This window comes from Cynocephalus volans, chromosome 10 (genome assembly GCF_027409185.1).
Source record: "Cynocephalus volans isolate mCynVol1 chromosome 10, mCynVol1.pri, whole genome shotgun sequence".
Lineage (NCBI taxonomy): Eukaryota > Metazoa > Chordata > Mammalia > Dermoptera > Cynocephalidae > Cynocephalus > Cynocephalus volans.
The window spans coordinates 126,904,194-126,927,195 of record NC_084469.1 but is presented as its reverse complement, the minus strand read 5'-3'; the positions used below and the strand labels follow the sequence as shown (position 1 = coordinate 126,927,195).

At 52.7% G+C, this 23,002-nt stretch overlaps 1 protein-coding gene across 4 annotated transcripts in view; it reads left to right on the top strand.

Annotated features, from left to right (window-relative positions):
• VAC14 (VAC14 component of PIKFYVE complex) overlaps window positions 1-23,002 on the top strand; it is a 109,489-nt gene that overhangs the window by 46,448 nt on the left and 40,039 nt on the right. For all 4 annotated transcript variants that reach the window (XM_063110970.1, XM_063110969.1, XM_063110968.1 and 1 more), the window contains exons 13-14: window positions 10,350-10,506; window positions 22,549-22,681. In XM_063110970.1, the coding sequence (XP_062967040.1) occupies window positions 10,350-10,506; window positions 22,549-22,681 (290 nt within the window). The remainder of the gene's footprint in view (window positions 1-10,349; window positions 10,507-22,548; window positions 22,682-23,002) is intronic.

Sequence of the window (23,002 nt, the reverse complement as noted above, 5' to 3'; positions counted from 1 at the left end):
TAGAAAATGTGGAAGGTAGGATTCCAAGCACATTGTTCACAGCAATGGTAGAGTTTGTAGCTCAGGAACCCATTAACTGTGTGAAGAGTGTGGGCCAGTCGTCACATCCATTATGACACAGGCCATGACTTAGAAGGAAAGGGATGGAGGTTAGTTCTAAGTAGTGATTTAGGGGCATCTGAAAAAGGGCTTTTTCTAAAGTACACCTTGGGTGCAGCCCAAGGCAGCCCGGTGCCTTCCCTGTCCTCAACCCAGTGGTACGTCTCAGAAGTGCCCATACCCCGGGGGTGCAGGAGCCCAGGGCTGCTCCGGCCACTGCTGAGTTCTGCAGGAAGAGGAATTATGCATCTGGAGAGGCCATCGGCTCTTCTCTTTGGTGTGAGACTTAGCCCATCCAACCAGTCCCTATCTCAGGACTCTTGGCCCTTGCCAACAGGATGGCACTGGGGAATAGACACTACTGTACCCTAGACTGTATTTTTGAGGGATGGTTCACTCCAGGGAAGGGAGGAAAGGATTTCACTTGTTTTTATGGTCCAGGTCCCAGGAGAAATGGGACAAAGAACTGAAGAGATTCTCAAATCTCAAAGGAGAGAGCTCTCCAGGCCAAGCCAAGTTGCCAGAGAGAGACCGGCCAAGGCTCTCTAAAGAGGCCACAGCAGTGGCTCAGGCTGGGCTGTTGCAACTCTGTCTGCACTGCCACTGCTGACCAGCAGCCTGAGCCCAGTGCCTCAGAGCAGACCTGGAGTGAGGCTGCATTTGGCATCCTCTGTCCTGGGGCAGGAGCAGCCCTGTCCTCCCCTCATGTCCCTGTCCTTCCCCATCCCTCATCCCGTCCAGTCCACATAATTGCTCCCTGGACTTTTCCTTTCCCAAGGAATCCTTGTCACTTTGGTCTGGTGGATCGGCCTGCCATGCATGGGGGTTCATCTTCCTTCTTTAAAGGGAATTAGTTAGTGACAACAGGGACTTTGACATGGGCGCCCACCCCAGAGGGAGGCCCAAACCTAAGAGCTGTGCTATGAAGAATAGAGTGGGAAGGCTCTGAGTCCCCATAGGTTCTAAGGTGACTGGGACTTCTCTTTCTTGTCCTCCAGAGGGAGTGCTTTCTTGAAAACTGGCCACCCCTTATTGTCTACCCCCAAAATGGGGGCTCCCACTTAACTGGAGGCCCCTTCACTTGAGGGCAGCTTAGAGATCCGATGACAGCCCCTCTGATACCCCCACTGTGGCTTTCTTAAGGAACCATGGTGGGTGCTGTGTATCGTACCCCTTGTGTCTGTGGGAGAAGACTGGAAGAAAGAGAAGGCAAAAATTCAAGTTTATGAGGTTCGTGCACTGTTCAGAGTGCATTGCATCTGTTGTCTTACAAATCTGCATGCAGTCCTGGAGTGGTTTCAGTCACCCCCTGTTTGACATACAAGGAAATTCAGTCATGAGGAGGATAACTTGTCCAAGGTCACACTGCCAGCAGCCAGAACTAGAAGGCCTGTTGGTCTGATTGCAAAGCACCTAAAGCCCCACACAAGGTCTCGCCTCACCGCAGAGCAGGGTCTGACCAGATGGCAGTCACTGCTTTATCCAGGCTCAGCCCCTCCATGGCACTGATGGTGTTTTGTCTTGGGCTGACCTTCAGGTCTGATCCACCTTCTCTCTCTGAGCATTTGACTTTGACCTCGTTTCCTTCCCCTTCCCAGGTCCCCAAGGGCTGCTCACTGATGGGGGACAGGGGCAGCCAGAAGCCCTCTACAGGCTCCTGTCTGTCATCCCCAGGAAGTGCTGAGGCTGGTGGCTGGGACTGCTGAGGGCTGGCTGCACGCAGCCTTGGTGGGGAACAGGAGGGCAGGCCTCAGCCACGCTGCCCAGCTCTCCATAGGACCAGGCAAGTCGCATGGCACCTCCTCACTTCACTTTTCTTCCCTCGGTGCTGGGGCTGGACTAGATTGTCTTAGGTCTATTCCAGCTCTGAATCTGTGTGGTCCTGACTACACTCCTTGGAATACTAATGCTGACTGCTCAAAAGTAGACAGTCTTCCATAAGAATGCGACTTGTTTTCCTGCTCATATCCTTGCCTCAGTTTTTATTTCACTCCAATTTTCATTCCATCCACTCTCCAAAACAAACAAAAATAACCCTCCATCCCTGCCCGTATTCCACAGATTTCTTTAAAAAATCACATCACACGGTAAGGTAAAGTCTCAGCACAGCAATCTAAGGGGTGACATGTCAGTAGCCTGATTCCCCTTGCCAAGAGTCCACCCACATGGGAAGATGAGCTGAGCCCAGTGCTCGGCAGCAGTTCGTTGCCAGGGAGGCGAGGGGAGCAGCAGGTGACAGTTGCAGGGTTGCTTCTGCCAAGAAGACCTCTGCTCACAATCGTTCTTCCACATTTTCCCACTTTCTGCTTTCAGTGCCCCACATCAGCTACCCTAGAGTAAAGAGGGGACCCACAGTAACCATAGGTGGCCTAGTGGCATTCCACTCCGGGGAAACAGGTTTGTGTGCCATGAGGCTTTTAGTATTTATCTCTGTCTGGATTCCTCCCACTGGGCAGATGGGCAAGAGAGGCCCCAGAGCTGGCCACAGTACCTGGTGGGAGTGCGGTGGGGGCTGGGAGAGTGCTGCCGGCTCCTGGTGAAGGCAGAGGGGGGTTGCTTTCCCAAAGGGAGGGCCCACCAGCGGCAGGAGGAATTCCCTGAAGGGGAGCCAGTTGGGAACAGCCTTCCCCTGGGACAGGGATTGGTGCTCGCTCAGAGCCAAACTGTAGGGCATAGAGCCGAGCTGCAGGGCCGAGTTGCCTACATAGCAGAGCACACTATCTGGCCCCAGGCCTTACCGGTTCTTCCTCCACAGCCCATCTGACCTTGAACTCAGGAAGTGATCTTACCTAGAGAGATCAAAGACTAACAGCCTGGCCCGGAAGCCCCACAGAAGAGCCATTTAAACCAGGGCTGCCATCAGAATCTTCAGGAGCTTTTCAAATTCATCTGCTTGGGCCTCTGTTGTATCCTCCAGTAGGCCCTGATGGCTTGGATACTGGCATTTTTTCACAAGTTCCCTGTTGATTTTGACACACATCTCTGGTTGAGAGCCTCAGATATGTACCAGCGGGAAATCTTGATTGGAGACTAGGGGCCATGCCCCAGCTCTCAGCCCTGATGCCCTCTCCCCTTTCCCTGGGTGTGGCAGCCAAGCCAGGGCCCCCTGTCCTTACCCCACACTCCACTCAGTTATTCTGTCTTCAGAAGTCAAAATTTCTTCCAAGTTGGGTATTGGTTTTTCCTCCTCTGGAGATGGCCAAAGCTGAATCAGCCAAATTTCCCTGGCAGCTCCCTGTGGGCAGGTGACCAGGCCCACGGAGCCCAGATGTTGAGGATGGGGTCCATCCCCCCACTGCTAACAAAACACCTGCCATTTCACACTTGCTAGCTCTGTTCCGCACCCTGTGTGCGGTCTTAGTTAATCTGCACAACAGCCTTTGAGGGTGGGTTCTGTTGTTTTCTCCATTTCACCTAGGAGGAAACTAAGACCCAGAGAAGTTAAGTAACTTGGTCAAGATCTCAGCATAGATGCTCCAGAAAGCCTTATTTGTCCCTCCTCCTGCACATCAAGGACAGGCCAGGTCCCTTCTGTGTCTTTACATACCCCCCTCCACTCAGACCCTCTCACAGCCCTTATCACGCTGTGATGGCCCCTTAGCTGTGAGCTCTGTGAGGGCAGGGTCTGTCCAGCACATAGTAGGTGCTCGGAACCATGCGCAAAAATGAACAATAGGAGGTTGGCTGGATGGTGCGCTGATCCCGCTCGGGCCTGCCCCATGTCTCCTGGGCCCTCCCCTGCTGCAGTCTGGCCCTGCCAGAGCAGACAGGAAGCCAGGCCTACAGGGAAGAGCCTGCGTCTTCAAGAGCAGGGCTGTATGCAGCTTGCAGGTAAACTGGGATTAAGTGGAGCCCTGGAGGTAGGCAGGAGCCTTCTCCCCTCGTTGCCATGGCTGCTGGGCTCATCCCTGGTAACGGAGCCATGGTGGAGCACCACTATCGTGCCGCCCTCAGCACAGCAGGGCCCGGTAGCTCACGGAGAGAATTTATAACCGTGAGAGTGTGCACTCCGGCTCAGGGGCCCAACATGATGCAGTTGAGCAGTGACTGGAGTCTTCTGGAAGGAGGCCCTGGGGGTTGCGGGTGGGTGGGTTGGGATCTGGCCTCCAAGTTGTCCTACCCCTACTGGCCTTTCTTCTTTACCCTAAGAGGGATAGCTGCCAGAATGTTTGTAGCTGCCAGAACCCACACTGCTCTCACAGCTAATCAGTGGAACTGAATAGCATTTGGTGCTGGCCTTTTGCATATATGACCCAGTAGGAGGCACTTAAGAACAGATTCCAAAAGTCTACTTTAAAAAAGAAAGCAGTCCTGATACCCAAGGGCTTATGGTCAAAGTTAGGCAACACTAACTGAGATATATCCTTTTTTTTTTTTAAGTTGCTTTTGCTTTACCAAGACATAAAAGGCTTTTAATAAGAGTAGTTTTCTCAATGGGGGATAAAATAGGCCTAAGCCTAAGCAATCCTCTCTCACATCCCCAAATCTAAATGTTCTTTTAGGCAATGCTTTCCTTCCTAGTTGCAGAAGGCAGGGCTGTAGACCAGAGCTTTTCTCGGAATGCCACCCCATTCCCAGGCTAGGGCCAGGGTGTGATTGCTCTTTCTGCAGCCCATGTTTACTCTCTGTCCAGGGTGGAGGCCTCAGCCCTGGTGCCAGCTGGTGCTGGGTGCCTTCTTCCGCTTTTCTTGGACTATGGGAGCCCCTGTGGCCCTCCCTTGTCTCCCCTCCGCTAACCCTTTATGGACAGGAGCCTGGCTTCCTAGGGCAAGTTCTCTAACTGATTCCCCAAGCCCTAGGACAGCAGGAGCCATTCTGTTGTGGTCAGGGACTGCCAAGGCCTAGCCCGCTGCTTCTGCATAGAAGGAAGCAGAAGGTTCCAAGTTGTTCCGTGAATGCCTGGCCTCCGTGATTCTGCACTCAATATCAGCGCCACTTCACAAGAATAAGGAGCAGCCTGACCTGACCCAGATCTCACCCTGCGACCCGACTGCTCTGGGCAGAGGCATCAGATAGCCCTTGGCACCAAGTGTGTCCCTTGCAAACATTCTTGTAGCTTCCTCCAGGCCAGGACTGGAGAGGGCCCAGCTTAGAGATTTCCTGTCAACGTAGGAGTTCCCACTTTGTGAGCTGGGAGGCCGAGCCAGTTTACATTAAGGGCCTCATCAGCCAAGCAATGGCCCATGCAAATCTTTGACAAAAGTTTCATAAAGACAAGTAGGTGGAGTACAGTGGGAGGCCTCTCCGTCCATCCCCCTTGGCAGGAGCTTTTCAGAAGTGTCTACCTTCCATTCCCTGCCTGGTGAGCAGGTATGTGTTCCACATCTGCCAAGTGCCTTGCCCTGGGACTTCATGTTCAGCAGTCCTGGTAGGAGGCCAGGACAACCTCCCAGCCTAGGGACTTGGCCTTGCAAAGCCAGTCTCTAGGTTCCAGTTGTTCCCAAGTAGTAAAGGAGCAGCCACAGCACTCGGGAAGAGTGAGAGAAGGGAGCCCCCATCTCCAAGTGGCCTTCCAGGGTGGGTCTGTAGACAAAGTATTGGGACAGTGAGTGCCTGGATGGACCAAAGAAAAGAGGGAAACAGCTGCCATCCAAGAGAGACTGTCCTTGGCTGCTGGAATGCAGTGTGCGGGTGACAGCCTGCAGCGGCCCCACCCAGAAGGTGACTTCCCTCCCACACCGAAACATGCCCTTTGTTGGGGTAAAGTCACTTCCAAGACTGGGGGTCTTTCTCAGGAACCCCCTGGCTTCCTCATCTTTGTTGCCCATGCTGTGGAGGGTGAGAAGCCCCCATCCCTCACCCCAAGGCTCCCCTCAGAGTTGCCTTGTCAGATGCTCCCCACACCCGGTTGCCACCAACTCTGACCCTTTACTCCATGGATGGCCAGCTCTCTCCACTCCAGGAGAGACCAGCTGATGGGCCTTCCCCACCCCCGCCTGTTGCCATGGTAAAGACAGGCTCTCCTGCTCCGGCAGAATATTGCTTTCTTATAACCACCCTCCCTCCCTCTCTTTCCCCTTCTTTCTCTCACAAAAAAAGAAAGCACAAGTGTTTTATATTCATTTTGCAAAAAGCTGTGTAGTGCATACTAATTGGTGTGCCTTCCTCCTTCTTTCTTCGAGCCTGTCCCCATCCTCAGAGCCAGGACTACAGGCCAACCACAGGCATGGGCCCAGCCTGCCTGCTCACTGGAAGGAGAACTAGCCATTTTTCTGGAAACTGATGCAAGAGTGGCTGAGCAGTGTGTCTACAGTGCTGGGGCCTTTCCTCCTGGCCTTCAGCAGGGTGCCCAGTAAGCAAGGCCACAGAGATCACCTTGTCTTCATCGCAGAGGTTCCTGTCCACACACCAAGGGCTGCAATTTCATCCAGAAGGGCTGTCACAAGTGATGTTGCCCCAGGCAGGGCTGTAGGCTTTTTGCCAGCCCTTGGGGACCAGGGACAGATCCTTTGATAAGCATAAGAGGAGTGGCTGGAGTACTGCAGGAACCTGTAGACAACATTTCCACTTTTAATTGTGCAATTGAAGTGTAATTTGCATTCATTTGCTGTTTGGTGTTAAACTTTCTAAAATAAGAGAATTCAAAATGTGAATGAAATATGCAGCTTTGCTGGCTGCGCTCCCCAGTGGGGCAGAAGGCTGCAGTACAGAGACGGGCAATGCGGCTTCTCTTCAGTGGAAAAAGTGGAGTTGGAAGCCCTCCTTGTAGGCACTGCAGTCCCTGCCTACTCACTAAGTCAGTGCCGCAAACAGCTCAGCTGTGAGATCAAAAACTTGTCATCAAGGTGGTGAGCCACCCTTTCTGGTGGGCCTGCTTTTTCTGCTTTGCACATAAAGTATCTCTTATAATCTTCAGAACAGCCTTGCAAGTCACATCTCTGTTTGCATACATGGGGAAACTGAGGCTCCCATCCCCCACACAACAAACTTTAGACTTGTTCATCTGGGTCATAAGCTCTCGATGGTCTGCACCTGCCTACCACTTCGGCCTGACTTCCGGTCATTCCCCCATTCCTGCCCCATGCCCACTCTGGGCTAGACCAAAGCTTAGTTTCCTGGATTGTGCCCTGTATTTCTGTATATCCATGAGTACCTTATGCTAGTTAAGAGAACATTTTGAATGCCTTTCTCCCACCTCATTCCCTTAGCAAACTCATGCTCTAGTACTTCCAAAGCCTGCAGGCTCCCCCTAGGCCAAGTGGCTGCTCCCTAGAGCTTGCACTGTACAAGGTACTTCAAAAAGTTTGTGGAAGAATTGAATTAAAAGATAATATGGGGGCTGGCCGGTTAACTCATTCAGTTAGAGCACAGCCTTGTAACACCAAGGTTAACAGATTCAGATGCCTGTACCGGCCAGCTGCCAACAAATAATGAATGAATGAACAATAATATGAATCATTCCATGAAATTTTTGAAGACCCCCTGTATTATTAGCTAATGTTTACCACCTGTCTCCCCATGAGGCTGTGACTCCATCACAGGCAGAGCCTATCCTGTTCAGCCTTGCATCCCCTAGAGCCAGCAAAGACCAGGCCATGGTAGCTGCTCAGTGGATTCAGTAGATGTTGGGGGGTGGTTGTATGGACAAAGTTTTAACTGATCCAGGGTCAGGTGACTGAGTGGCAGGGACAGGATTGGAAGTCAGGAATGTCTGGCCACAAAACCAGTTTCAGACCCAGGTTCAGAGCTGGGTTTGAAGTACTCACTGTTACCCTGAGCAAGTGACTGTCCAAGCCTCAAGTTTCTCATGTTTAATGAGAGACTAATGACAAGTGGGGGTGTTAATTCTGCCAGAAGCAAGGACCACTTGCTCCTCTGGCCTCCCTCTCCCTTGTGGCCTGGCCCTGGAGCCACACAGGGGTGGCAGTGACTTTGCACAGGCCAGGCCTCCCAGGTCCTGAGCATCTTTTCCGATAGGACACCTGGTGTGGGTCAGTGTGTCTGTCGTGGAGTCAGATATCACGCCAGCTCACGCTTTTCTTTTTTTTTTTTAAAAGATGACCGATAAAGGGATCTTAACCCTTGACTTGGTATTATCAGCACCATACTATCCCAAGTGAGCTAACCGGCCATCCCTATATAGGGATCCAAACCCGCCACCTTGGTGTAATCGGCACCACACTCTCCCAAGTGAGCCATGGGCTGGCCCTCGGCTCATGCTTTTCTCACTTGCTACATTTGACCACCAGGGTTTGCTGCCCGAGGGCTGTGTGCCTCTGTCCAACCTGCACAGACAGACCTGAGAAGAGCACACATGCAGGTGGGCATGGTGAGCTCACAGTTGCGAAGGGATGTGAAGGGAAGCAGTTGCCTCCTGAGCCCTCCTCTCCTGCGGGTCTGAACTGGGTGTGAGACCATGGCGAGTCAGCAGGACCCCGCCACCTGGGGCTTTGGGCAGAGCAAGAGCAAACTGTTCGCAAGCACTGCTGGATTGGGAATTAGGGCGCTGATCTGGGGTTTTGGCTTTATCTATAACAATTCACATACCATAAAATTCACCCTTTGAAAGTACACAATTTGGTAGTTTTTGGTATTTTCACAGCCATCACTACTATCTAATTTGTGCAACCATCACTATTATCTCATTCCAGAGCATTTTCGTTCCTCCAAAAAGAAATCCTGTGCTCTGTACCAATTAGCAGTCGCTCCCCTTGTCCCCCCTCCCTCCAGCCCCTGGCAGCCACTAATCTCTTTTCTGTCTCTGTGGATTTGCTGTTCTGGATATTTCACATAAATGGAATCATCATACAGTATGTGGGTTTTTGTGACTGGCTTCTTTCACTTAGCAAATGTTTTTAAGGTTCATCCGTGTTGTAGCGTGTGCTTCATTCCTTTTTTATTGCCAAATAATGTTCCTTGGTGTGGATATGCCACATTCTGTTTATCATTTATCAGCAGATGGACCTTTGGGTTGTTTGCACTTTCCGGCTGTTAGGAAATAATGCTGCCATGAACACTCATATAAGTGTTCCTGTGGACATATATTTCCAGTTGTCTTGGAAACTACCAAGGAGTGGGAGTATACCTGCGTTTAACTTTATGAGCATCTGTTGGCTTGATTCTTGCCTCCCTGTTTAATTTTGGGTGAGTCATTCCCCCACCTTCCCCCATCCCAATGCCCTGGTCTCATTCCCCCACCCCGACCTTTGGAAAGAGGCTTGTTTAGAGAGCCTAGCATTGGGTGCGTGGCCTGTGCACATCCTGCCAAGGCAGGTGCATGGCGACCGCTGCATCAGATGGCGTGGCGCTACCACTGCTGGGCCCCCTGCTTCCCCACCCCACCCTCCTTCCTCTGTGTCTTTCTCCCACTGCTAAAGCAAAGAGCCTTCTGGAGGCTTCTCCCTCAATGGGAGCAGAGCCTGGGCCCTGCCTGCTTCTTGGCCTAGACCTATCCAGGGTCCCTGGCTCTTGGCCCAGGTGCAGGGGCCATCCTTGCTCATGCCATCTGACTGGGCTGCTTGGCAGCCATGTTTTTCCGCCACCATGGATCTGTTTCCCATTGGCCCAGCAAATAGAAATGTTCTGAGGACAGCTAAGTCACGTATACCGATGCAGGGAAGGGCAGGTGGTATTAGGCTCCTTGTGAGGACTGTGTGCTGGTGATTAGTTGACTACTCTGTCTACCCAACAGGCTGAGGGCAGGGCTGATTCTGACTTCTTCAGCCCCTGGTACAGAGTAGGGGCTCAGGCGGTGCTGAGAGCAGGTCTTGGTGCTGGTGAGTGTGGAGAGATGAAGGGAAGGACATGAGTGGACAGTGGGAGGTGGCATCTGTGTAAATGAGTGCTGTGCCCAACCTAGAAGAGGCCACGGTGGCTGGTGGGGAGGTTGCATGCCAAATGCGTGATGCTGGCTGGAGAAGAATGGGTCATTGCCCAGTCCAGAGGCTCTGGGATGCATACTGCACAGGGTGCACCTTGGCACCTGAGTTCTGCATCTTCTGGGGACCCCTCAGGTCTGCTCAGGGGACCAGGGAGGAGGGGTCATGGGAAAGCGGCTCACCGGCCACAGATTCCAGCTGCCTCCCTCCAGAGGCCCTGTCCCCTACCAGCTATGGTCTCTGCAAACCATATCCTTCGTTACACTTTTCTGAGCACTCTCACAGCATGGGCTTGGTGGCTCTCAGCAGCCCATGTCATCTGCAGACCCTGCTGACCCCTGCAGGCTGCTCTCTGTTTCTGACTCACCTCTCACCAGGTCAGCGCAACTTGCCGCAGACAGCTCATCCCTTATGCTCTGCTTGTCTTCCCAGGTTATCCTGAAGGATCTGGAGGTGTTAGCAGAAATTGCTTCCTCCCCCGCAGGCCAGACAGATGACCCAGGCCCACTCGATGGCCCTGACCTCCGGGTCAGCCACTCAGAGCTCCAGATACCCACCCCCGGCAGAACCAGCCTGCTGAACACTCCTGGTGAGTATTCCCGAGGGCTCTGGCTCAGGGGCCCTGGAAGTGCTGGTGCTGGGCCTCATCCTAGACCATGGCAGACCTTTGGGCTGTTGTTCATGAGCCCTGGAACTCTGCTTCAGTGTGAGGGGTCAGTGGGTTTCCTACCAGTGATCTGCCAGCACAAGAGGCCCCAGAGGTGGCAGACCTCACCCTCTGTTCGCCTCCCAGCTTGCACTCCAGCAACCCCCCAAAGAGACCCTCACACTCTCTTTCCTCATCTTCCTGCACCTTTGATGCTTTTGAGGCATTGGCTAAATGCAAAACCATCTGAGGCAACTGATCGTCTCTCTACCTGGGAAGTGTCTCCCCAGTCAAATCCAGGGGCTTTGGTCTTGCGTCTTCACGTGGAAGACGACTAGGCAGCTGTTTCCTTCCTCACTGAGAAGCTAAAAATAGCTCTCAATATGTCAGGCAGCCCAGGCAGGAGAGGGGTCATGCACACATTCTGTTTCCAGGCAGTCCTAGCAGGTGAAAGTGGCCATGGCGTTTGTTCTTAGTACTCGCCCCTTGGGTTCCTTCCAGAAAGCAGGCCGGCTCTTCTCCCTGGCCCCATGTACCTCCCAAGCAGACACCCCTTCCCTCCAGCCATGCAGTCCTAGATAATGTCCAGGGACATGAGTTGGTAGGAGGGTACCCAGCGAGTCTTGGGTGTCTCTGTGTCCTTTGGGCCCCTCTTGACATTCAAGCACCAGGTTCTAATCAATGCATCCTTGATGCAGAAGCCAAGTGTCACATAGGTGTGGGGCCTTTCAGCAGCAGTTTCCCTGCTGCAGCCCGACCATGCTGGTCCCAGGCTCTGAGAACACCTGCTGCGCCCCAGTGGGAGCCATGTCAGCCCTGTGTGGCCCAGAGACCAGACCTGGTGCCTGAGAAGTTCAGGTTGTCGCCAAGCCATGTCAGCCCTGTGTGGCCCAGAGACCAGACCTGGTGCCTGAGAAGTTCAGGTTGTCGCCAGAGCCCTGTGGGCCTGACTGCACCCTAGGATGTGCCAGGTGGAGTCGCTGCAGGCCCTTGTATTACGGACATCTCCCAACAACACGGAAAGCCAAGGGTTCCCTGAGCCCCTACAGTGGGGTGGTGCCTAAGAGCCCTGGCTTCAGGCCACCTCCTGTGCATGCTGTGGCTGCCGCTGTTTCTGACTGCACAGGGAAGGGGTTGAGGGCTGCAGTGCAGGCAGCCCAGTTTCCTCTCTCGCTTGCCCAGGATGCAGTCATTTCCTTCCGATGAGCCTGGTTTCCTCTGGGCAGTCAGTCGCCACAGTTGGTCAGGGAAGTGGCTCACACATACTGACCCCGGGACCCTTGCCGGGGCTCCCACCCTCTGTCCCTCATCACAGGAGTTCATTCTCCATCCTGTGTCCTCAAGTCAGCACGTAGGGGCCAACGTTAAGTCCCCAGGACAGATGGCGGGAATGCCAGAGATGGGGAGTGGGAGCGTGAAGAGACAGGGAGAGGAATGGAAGGGAGGGGCAATGAGAACGGACCAGGAGAGGGGCAGCAGCCACAAGAAGGTGTCCAGCAGGGGGAGAGTGCTGCACTTCTTCTCTGCGTCTCAGTGTAGAAGCAGAGAGCTGTGAGAGGGCTGCACAGCCTTGGGGCCAGGGCAGGACACCTGGATCTCCCAGGACCCTCTGTGATTCACCCCTTCATCTGTAAGGTGTTTTTTTCTCTTCCTCCTGGGCACCAAGAAGTTGATGACTGTGACATGGGTTCCTGCTGTGGGCAGTAGGACTGGAGAGGGTGCAATGTGTGCCCTGACGCCACAGGGTCTGGCCCAGGGGGTCCCTGAAGGGCCCTGCAACATCGAGCCCTTGTAGCTGCTTGGGAACAAGGGTAAGTTCCCCTGCCCCACAGGGGGACTTGCATGACAGAGCACTCTGAACCCCAGCTCCTGGCCCCACAAAGACAGTGGGCTGCAAACCAGACTGAGGCCGTAGAGACGCTTGCCCAGCTCACCAAGGCTGTCAGACTGGCTCCTGTCAGCCAGGGACTCACTCTGAATTCATAGATAAACAACAAAGTACGCCAGATGGGAAGAAATTCCATCCTGGAAAGAATACCAAGAAAGTACCCGTGGCCAATAATGCTTCTTGCTTCAAGAATCCCCAACTCTGTGGACCACGAGCTCTTGATCTGAGACCCACATGTGGGCTTCAAGACCCACATGTGAGACCCTCCAGGCAGATCCACATATGTTCACATGTGCTTGCCCACAGCTGGCATCCAGTTTTACAAACAGGTCCATGATTTTAAAAGGTAAAGCTCAAACCAGTAATAGAAGAGCACAAGAAGCCAGAGTGTGCCCTGTCCCCTACCACCTCAGCTGCCACAGGAGGGCACCTGCCGGACGCTGAGGATGTGCAGGGTGGTGCTCAGGTCAGAAAGCATGCAGGAAGTGTACACTCTTTCCTGCGCGAACTGCTCTTTCTAAGATTGCTCTTCAGGCATGCAAGGGGGTCCTTCTGTCTGTTTCCATCTGGCCGTGCATATGAACAAGGCTACAAGGCCAGACCCTCTTCCTGTTTGGATTCTGCTTTCCTCTGGCTCTCTGGGGCACAGCTCTGGGAACTTGCAGGCTGCAGTACTGTGTCTCTTTAGGGTAGATCACCCCACCCCCTGTGAGGGGACTTTCTGGAAAGCAAAGGAGACAGGGTGCCTTGCAAAGATGAAGTCAGTGGCATCTGCAGGGAACCAAATGGCTCTGCCTGCGTATTGGGTCTTTAAACTCAAATGGTGCAGATCGCTCGCAGCGGTGGGGAAGCAAGGCCCATCACATGCCTGGATAGCTGCTGCATTGGCCTAAATGCACCACAGCAGTGGTCCCCAGGGCCCCAAGAAGCAGAGTCGCCCACACGGCATTTTCCTCCCACCTGGTGTAGCGTAAACATCCCTCCCTCGAGGGCAGAGCTGCGTGGGCAGAGTCCTGGGTCTCAGGACTCCCGCCCGCCTCCCTCCTTTCCAGCAGGTGCAGAGCCCCAGGCAGGGGAAGACAGCCACCTCAGGGCCATGGGGTGCAGGGGGAGTTGCTCGGGCTAGTGGCTTTGGCAGAGGGACACTATGTTTTCCCTTCTCCCACCCTTTGGATCCCCTGTGATTAAGCTCCAAATTTTGTACCTTCTCTGCCCTGACTCCACTTGGGGAGTCTACAGAGGCGCTGCCAGGCTCAGGAGAAGAGGGGATGGCAAACAGGCCTGCAGGCCCACTCTGACCCTGAGCCTGCATAGAAGACTCAGTAGAACCAAGGAGGCCTCTGGGATCAGTCCCTTGTTAGAGATGTGCCTGCCCTCCCACGGCATGGACATCCTTTGCTGCCAGAGAGGGAGCGACCAGGCCTGGGGAGAACAGTCCAGCCTGCAGGATCCTTGGCCAAGCACAGCAGCAATGTGGCAGTCTAGGGTCGAGATTGATGTTTGCCCCTAAAACCCAGTCTTCCCTGACTTTCCCTGCCTGCCATGAGGCCCATTCTTAGTGGGGCAAAAACTGCTCACATCAGTGTACCCTGCAGGGTTCACTTGGCCAAGGTGTGTTAACCCCTATCTCTAAAAACAGGCAAAAATGCAATGTTTTGATTCGGTTTTGTTCCCGTAGCCTAGGCCACTGTCGCCAAATATCAGCAGACAGAAACAAGTTCTAGAAAAAACCCAGAAAGCTACCTCTGGGACATTTTCCCCAGAAACAACAATAACATTGGTGATGGCGGCTGCAGCGCTGGCCAAGCTCGTGGTAGGATGGCGCAGTTCTGAGCCTTGCACAGACGGGCTCCTATGGATCAGCCCCTGGACTCCTCCCTGCAGCTCTGAGAGGTGGTGCTGTTGTCATGCCCACCTCTACTGGGGATGGTGACAGGGTTGGTGCTGGCCCAGGAGCCTGGGCCTGAGAACTAGCCTGAGACTCCACTCAGAGGGTGGGAGTGCACAGGGTCCCACCCTGGCCCAGCCCTGGAAGCTTCTGCTCTTCTGGGTGCTAGGCCATGGCCACAGCCTGGCACTTCTTGGTGTCCTCTTCAGGGTGACTTCAGTGCCCCTGTTCTGGCCTTAGGCCATGGCAGTGCCTCATCTCTTGTCCTTCCCCTGCCCCTCCACCTCCTCTGGCCACACCAGACCACTTCCCAGCCCCCAGAAAGCTTTTCCTGTTGCCCTTTGAGCCTTGGAGGCCCTTCTTCCCACACACCAGGCTCTGCCCTCCTAGCCCATGACTTTGGGCAAGTGAACTGCCTCAGTGTCACCTCCCCCTCCTCTGTACACTGAGTGATGGGGCACTTGGGGGCTCTGTGAGCTCCTGCATGGAAGGAAGGGGCTTAGATAAATGCTCCGTGCTTGTGAGGGGTTGCCTTTGCTTCTGTCCTGGTTTTTGCAAGTTCCCCTGCATGCCTCAGGCCTGCTTGATGGCCCCTGCTCGATGGCCCCTCCTTGGCAAGGCTTTCCCAGATAGCCAGCCAGACCAGTCTCTCCTGCTTCCCTGTTCCTCATCACACACTGTGCCTGGGTGGCTGGTAGGGTTCACAGCTGTTCCCCCCACTGCTCAACTTGCAGTTTGTGGCTCTGCAGCATTGCCCACAGCTGGTGAGAAATGCAGACATTCAGGCTCTCCCAGACTCAGTCGCAGCTCACTGGGATTGCCAGACGACTCGTGTGCTCTTCTCAGTTTGAGACGCACCTTCTCAGACCATGGGAGCTGTGTTCTACTCGGCTCTGAACCCCAGCCTCAGGCACCCAGTAAGGGTCAGTACCCATTTTCCAGAGTTGGCTGAAGTGATGGAAGGCGGGGCATCAGGATGATCACCTTGTCACCAGCAGCGGGTGTGGGGCTCCACTAGCAGTTCTGCCCAGGAAGGTGTCCTCTTGTGCCCTACCTCCGTGTGTCACCAGGTGGAAAGCCAGCCCCCGGCGGCCCTACTGACTGGTCTGAGGCAGCCATAACTCCTGTCCTACTTGCTCTGTCCCCAGCGCTGCCCTCAGCCCCAGCCCTCACTCCCGCAACAGCAGCAGCAGCAGCTCTCTGCTGGTGGCAGAAACTCATGCCGCCCCTCTCCATTGCCGTGTCAGCTAGAAGTCCCTCCAGGGCCCTGTTGTGGCCCATTAGCTTATCTCTGTCTCTGAACTGAGCAGCTGGACAGCCTCCTGGATGTGGGGCATGGCCGAGGCCCTCCTGTCCTCTCTGGTCTCAGCTGGGCTGGCCCACAGGTAGAAAAGTGATTGCCTCTTGGATCGGGTCCCCAGGGTGCCATTACTACAGCATCCACACAGCTGTGGGTTTGCGCCCCCTTCAGTTCTGCAGACTCCATACCACCAAGACCCTGTTTGGCCTCCCAGCTACTTGATCCCGTGGGGAAGCTGTCCTTCCCTGCCCGATCCCTCCTGGCTCTGTACCAGCCTCTTAATCACTCTGCCTTTTCCGTGGAGCACTTCCTGTGCCAGACACAGCATCACACTCTGTCCCTGCAGTGGCTCACAGTGAGGAGCTGGCCTTGGAGAAGGTGTCGCTGCCTTGATCTGATCTTGCCCGTTGGACTGCGGGTGGTCTGAGCAGCCTCTGGTCCTTCCTCTGTGTTCTCAAGCCACAGATCCTGATGCCTACTCAATCGGGGCTGTCCAGGCACGTGGGCCCTGTCCCCGGCAGAGAGCGTGACGGGGAAGGCAGGGAGTGGAGCAGGGACCTCGCAGAGCCCAAGCAGCGCAGCTAATGTTTTTTCATCTGGTTCTGTTGAACTGTAATTCACGTTGTGTATTGAGGCCAGAGCTATTTTTATCCTGACATATGAGGTTCCTTCACGTCATAGCCACAAAACTCAATCCAAAACATCCCAGGGAAGGTTGTTTGTGAGACGCTATGCAGATTCTCATGTCACCACATCAGGTTCCACTTAGTAGCGTCTGCAGAGCTGGCTCCCCGGCTGCCCACCCCGCCAGCCTGATGGTGTGTACAGAGTGCTCCTGCAGCATCTGTCTGCCCCCGGCCAGCCACAGTCACATGCACTTCCTGCCATAGCCGGCAGACTGCTCACCCAAACCAGAGATGCAAGGCAGAACAACCTTCTTCTGAGGAATGGGGCTCTCTTTCATACCTCCAGTCTCTCCTGAGATGCGTAGCCAGGTTGTTCCAGCCCTGTCTCCCCCTGCCCGCCCCAGCCAAAGCAGCGCGCCCACCATCCCGAGTGGGCCTGGAAGACTCTGCTGCTCATAGTGCCGCCTGAGCAAAGCCTCTTAGCACATCCTCAGGGCATAATGTTGGAGGGCAGGCCTGGAATCGGGACCTCAGAGTCTCTGTCCCAGCTCTGCCCCTTCCTTGTGAAGGTGCAGCACCCAACCCAGGGCCCGTCTTTTATCAGAGCTGCTAAGAAACAGGCGATTCCCAGCCGCTTGTCAAGCTCATCAAGCGTGCAACTGTGCTGGAGCCAGAGGTGGGCAGAAGTGACCAACGGAGACGCTATGATCTCTCCCTGGGGAGAAGCAGGCTGCAGGGAGGCGGAAATCAGTGCAGTGGGGAGCTGAGAGGCCTGTCACTCCTGTAGTAACACTCCTGGGGCAGGTTTGTTCTCAGTCCTCCCATCTCCTCACCCTGTGCCTGCAGCCCTGCCTGAGAACATCTTTTCTCAGATCCATCTCAAGACAGCTAGGCCTGAGGGCTGCTTATGTCAGCAGAGTGGCTGGTGGGCAAAGGGGGAAACTGAGGTTGGAAGACATCTAATAGGCCTCACCCTGTGCACAGAGAGCACTGAGACAGCTCTCCATCCTTGTCCAGCCCACCCAAGCAGGATCCCTGACCAGCTCCCACCCCGGGAAGTATTGCCGAGACCTGTGGTCTCTACCCAGCACTTCCCAAGGCCCTCAGCCTTGTCCTGGGGAGGCTCCTCCTCTCAAGGGCCTGGTGTTCCTGGCAGGTGGGATTCTAGAGGGCAGGAGGTCTCACCCCTGAAAGCTGTAGTCCCAAGCAGGCACGGCCTTGGGCAGCTCATCCAGAGCTCCCACCATGGCATGCCCTGGCCTCCTGTCAGCAAAGTCTCAGGAAGGCGCCGGCTTCTGGCTGTTCGTAGTCTTCAGTCAGTGCAAGCCAGGGCTGCACTGCGAGAACATGAGTCTCTCGACATGGCTTCTCGCAGATGAGCTTCTGCCCACCTCCTGCCTTCTGCTAAGGGCCACCGTCCCAGTGGCCACTATGCAGCCTGGACATCAGGAGTCTATTTTTGGCCCAGAGTGGGGGCCATGGCTAAGGAGATCAGAGATGAGTTTGGAGCAGCCTCAAGCCTTCTCTTCTGCTGTCTTTATCTATCTGCCAAGTGGTAAGCAGATCTCCCTGGATGTGGGTTGGGAAGGTCACAGGTGATCCCCTCTCTTCCTCTCAGCGTCTTGACAGAACACTGAATTTGTCCCAGATCTGAAGTCTCCCCACTCGGACATTTCCAAACTATCTCCCAGCCCCCAGTCATCTAGTCCAAGACTCAGAATGAGAACGGTCTGCCGTGCCATGCTCTGGCATATGGGACATTTGCTAACAAGAGCAGTCAGTCCCAGTACATTAGATTTTTTGTCTCATTTAATAGGGGCTTTTATTGCCCCCATTTGACAGGTGAGGAAACTGAGGCTTAAACACCATGCTTGATGCCTCCATGAAGCCAAAACAGCCCCACACCTCTCCCCAGTGACTGCCCAAGACACCCAGCCCCCTAGGAGTGGAGACTCTGGCCCCAGTTGGAGAGGATTTCTTTGTGGTTACTCCCTACATTGATCCCTTGGTCCACTGCAATACTTTGGAGCCTAAGTGGCCCTAGGCCTGGAAGTGGGGTGGGCCGGGGGTGCACATAGAGAAGCAAGAAGAGGGCAGGGACACAAGGAGCCTTCAGGAGCGAGCCCTTGGGAAAAGCCTTTGGGGGAGGTGGGCATGCAGCCTGTGTCCTCCAGCCAGGCCACCACAGGGCTGCCAAAGTCATCTGCTGGGCCTGGGGACCTCATGAGGCGGGGCAGCCACGTCTTCAGAGATCGGCCCAAGCTGGGCCTGGAGTAACTCAATCTGTAAGAATGTGACACTTGATTCTGCAAACAGCCCCTCTGGGCCAGGAAGCAGAGACCATTTGCCATTCCAGAGTCACTCAGGACCTCCCAAGCCAGGCTGTTCTGGGCAAGGACCCAGAGTAACGCAATCCAAACAAGAAGTTATACGAGGCCTGCCCTTGAGCTGGGCTTCCCACTCAGGGCTCACCCTTCTCACAGCTCATGAGAGCTGTCTAGAAGGTACTCAGGATAGAGGACGGTACAGTCTGGAGGTGTGGCTCCTGGTGAGGAACCCTCATAGCGTAATTCACAGCTGTGAAAAACAAAACAGAAAAATGCCTTTGCTAGTTCCCAGCCAGTTCCCCAGGACCATGAGAGGAAGTCTGAATTCGGCCAAAAAGACAGAACTCCTGGGAGGAGAGTTTTACTGCTTCTTCCTGGCCCTGGCATCTAATGAAGTCAGCCCCTAGAGGCTCCTCTGAGACTTGCTTGTGATTGGATGGTTCCACACATTCTTGTTTTATGCTTTGAGCCAATGCTTCTAGGAACTGTGCCGTCCCACAGCCAGGCTTGGTTTCCAGAGACCCCACATCCTGCCTGTCTTGTGCTGGTGCCTGGCTGATCCCTCCTTGGTTCAGGGAGAAAGTCATCATTCCCAAAGGGCTCCTGGACCAGAGAATGGCTGGCCTGGAAAATGATGGCCCCAACTTCCTCTGTTGGTCACTCTGCTTCCCCAAGTGGCCTCTCAGAGTTTCTGGAGAGCTGCGGCCTGGTGCTTTTTCCACTGCTTTTGATGGTGTCATTTTCTCTCTGTCCTCAGTTTTGGCTCAGCAGGACATTGACTTTGGTCTTTATGCCATCTTCTGCTCTCCTGCCTAGCAAGGCACAACCTCCTAACCTGAGAACCCCAAACCTGCCCAAACACCAGTGTCCAAGAGATGGGCAGGATGGCAGAGTTGCTGGGGTCAAAGACTCCACTGCTCACCAGCTCTGTGGCTTTGATAATCCTCAGCCTAATTCACAGCTTCTCTACGTATGCAGTGGGAATGACAATAGTGTATATTTTTAAGAATTATTTTGAGGAATAAATTAGATACTATGTGTGAAGGATTTTGACTTGCATAGCATATAGTAAGTACTCAATCAATGGTAGCTCTTAAATGGCTATTAAGATGTCATGTTATGGGCCAGCCTGTGGCTCACGTGGGAGAGTGTGGTGCTGATAACACCAAGGCCATGGGTTCAGATCCCTATATAGGGATGGCCGGTTCGCTCACTTGGGAGAGTGTGGTGCTGACAACACCAAGTCAAGGGTTAAGATCCCCTTACTGGTCATCTTCTAAGAAAAAAAAAAAAAAAGAAAAAGAAAATGTCATGTTACACTGGGTCAACTAGATACTCATCCACATGCAAAAGAGTTTGGAACCCTTCCTCACAACATGTACAAAAATTAACTCAAAATGGATCAGAGACCTAAAACATGTTAGTAAATCTTTATGACCTTGGATTAGGTAATAATTTCTTAGCTGTGACACCAAAAGCACAAGCAACCAAAGAAAGAATAGATAGACTAGACTTAATCAGAATTAAAATTTTGTGCTTCAAAGGATGTCATCAAGAAAGTGAAAAGGCAGCCCACAGAATGGGAGAAAATATTTGTAAATTACGTATCTGATAAGAGACTTGTATCCAATATATGAAGAACTCTTACAAATCAACAATAAAAAGACAAATAGCCTGGCTTAAAAATGGGCAAAAGATTTGAATAAACGTTTCTCCAGAGAAAAATAAATGGCCAACAAGCACACCAACATTATTAGTCATTAGGAAAGTGCAGATAAGTCAAAACCACCATGAGTTATCACTTTCCATCCACTAGGCTGGCTGTGATCAAAAAGACAGGTGAATAAAAAGTGTTAGGATGTGGAGAAAATGGAACCTCATCCACTGCTGGTGGGAACGTGAAATGGTGCAGCCACTGTGGAAAATGGTCTGCCAGTTCCTCAGAAGTTAAACCTAGAGTTGCCGTATGACCCAGCAATTCCATTCCTAGGTATAACCCAAGAGAAATGAAATCATATGTGCACACAAAAACTCATACACGAGAGTTCATAGCAGCATTATGCATAATAGCCAAAAAGTGAAAACAACCAAATGTTCATCCTATGATGCGTAGATAAACATCTATACAGTGGAAATTATTCAGCCGTAAAAGTGAATAAAGAACTGATATATACTACAACATAGATGAACTTTGAAAATATGCTAAGATAGATGAACCTTGAAAATATGCTAAGTGAAAGAAGCCACATACTGTATGATTCCATTTATATGAAATATCCAGAATAAGCAAATCCACAGAAACAGAAAGTCAATTAGTGGTTTCCAGGGGCTGGAAGAGGGGGAAATGGGGGACAACTGCTGATGGGTATGGGATTTCTTTTGGGGGTGATAAAAATGTTCTGGAATTAGTGGTGATTGATGCACGGCTTAATGAATATTCTGAAAACCACTGAATTGTACACTTTAAAAGGGCAAACTTTATGGTGTATGGATTATATCTCAATAAAGCTGTTATTTTAACAAAGACGTCCTGTTAATGTCTTGGGCAGACTGAGTGAGGATTCCTACTGTCCCTGTCACCTCTTTCCAGCAGTGCTGTTGAGGTCAGCATGTGTTAGAAAGGAAAGGGGGAGGGCAGGGTTCCAAGGGTGTGTAAATACACTATGTCAGGACCATCCGAGCATCCCCTTGGTCCTTCCCTGTCCCCTCGGCCCTGGAAGCTTTACAGAGGGGCACATGTGTGGGGATGGACTGGAAGGGATGGGGGTGTCTGGCCCTCAGTGTTTTTTCAACTGGGACACATAGAGAGATGTTGCTTTTGCTTCTGGTTATAAAGCCAGCTCAAGACTCTGAAAGTTTTCAGAGCACTACCCTAAAAGAGCATTTCTTCCTGAAGATGAGGAAGAAAGAACGTTTGATTTCAAAACCATAGGTGAAGATGAAAACACTTTGTAGTGCTTTGTCAGTGTTCGTTATCTTTAATAATTCATTTTTCCTCAAGTAACATTGGAGAAGGAGTTTAGCTTTTGTTGGGTTTGTCGGTTTTGTTGACCATTAAAAGATCATGTGCCTATCTTACCCCTTTATTCTCTCTCACTTGTTGTTGTCCTTTTTCGGGAGGGGGGGGCTGGCCAGTATGGGGATCCAAACCCTTGACCTTGGTGTCATCAACACTGCACTCCAAAAAACTAAGCTAATGGGCCGGCCCGTGGCTCACTCGGGAGAGTGCGGTGCTGATAACACCAAGGCCCCGGGTTCGGATCCCATATACGGATGGCCGGTTCGCTCACTGGCTGAGTGTGGTGCTGCCAACACCAAGTCAAGGGTTAAGATCCCCTTACCGGTCATCTTTTTAAAAAAAAAAAAAAAAAAAAAAAAAAACTAAGCTAACTGGCCAGCCCTTGTTTGTCTTTGACTGGCCGAAGTAAACCCCAAGTGTATTTAGTTTATTGGGATAATGAGTAAAAATTTGTTTTTAAAAAAAATTATAGCACCTAGCAGGGTCTTACACATGAGAGAAGTTCACTCAGTGGCTTGATGTTGGATGGAGGAGCGGACAGGTAAATGGATTTTTTTTTTTTAAGATGACCGGTAAGGGGATCTTAACCCTTGACTTGGTGTTATCAGCACCACGCTCACCCAGTGAGCTAACCAGCCATCCCTATATGGGATCCGAACCTGTGGCCTTGGTGTTATCAGCACCACACTCACCCGAGTGAGCCATGGGCCGGCCCATAAATGATTCTTTGCAGAAGCAAAGTCACACGCGTTTGCTCGTACATACTGCTTTTACTCCATCAGTCCGTGACCCTTGATTGGCGATTTCCCATCACCTTTTTGCACACAGAACCCCACACACCTTTTTGACATTCACAACTATTCATATTCTGTATGGGTCTCATCACCATGTGGACACACAATCAGAATAAATCCTGGCTCTGTCCCTTTCCCTGCAGGTACCAGAGGCTTAGAGTGTTCTCCTTCCACTCCCGTCATGAATTCCTACTTCTACAAATTCATGATCAATCTTCTCAAGAGGTTCAGCAGCGAACGGAGGCTCCTGGAGGTCAGAGGCCCTTTCATCATCAGGTGAGCCTCAGCCTCCTCTCTCCTTCTTTACCTGACCTTTGTGTCTGTTCTCAAACGAAGGAGCTTATCCCTTCTTCCCGGGCTGCTGGTGCTACTGACAAGAGGCGGGTCAGTGTTGACAGTTTACAAAAACAACTGAATTAATTTTTTGCCTGTCGAGATACTCTTCTCCCTTAAGGTGAAATATTTTCTTATTAAATGCCATTGTAGAACATGACACTGGCCTGTGCTCTGGGGACCAGCCACCAGCACAGGATTTGGCCAGGGTTGGTGGAGCCAGGTGCTTGAGTTGTGTGAGCCTCGCCCTGGACAATCCAGGGC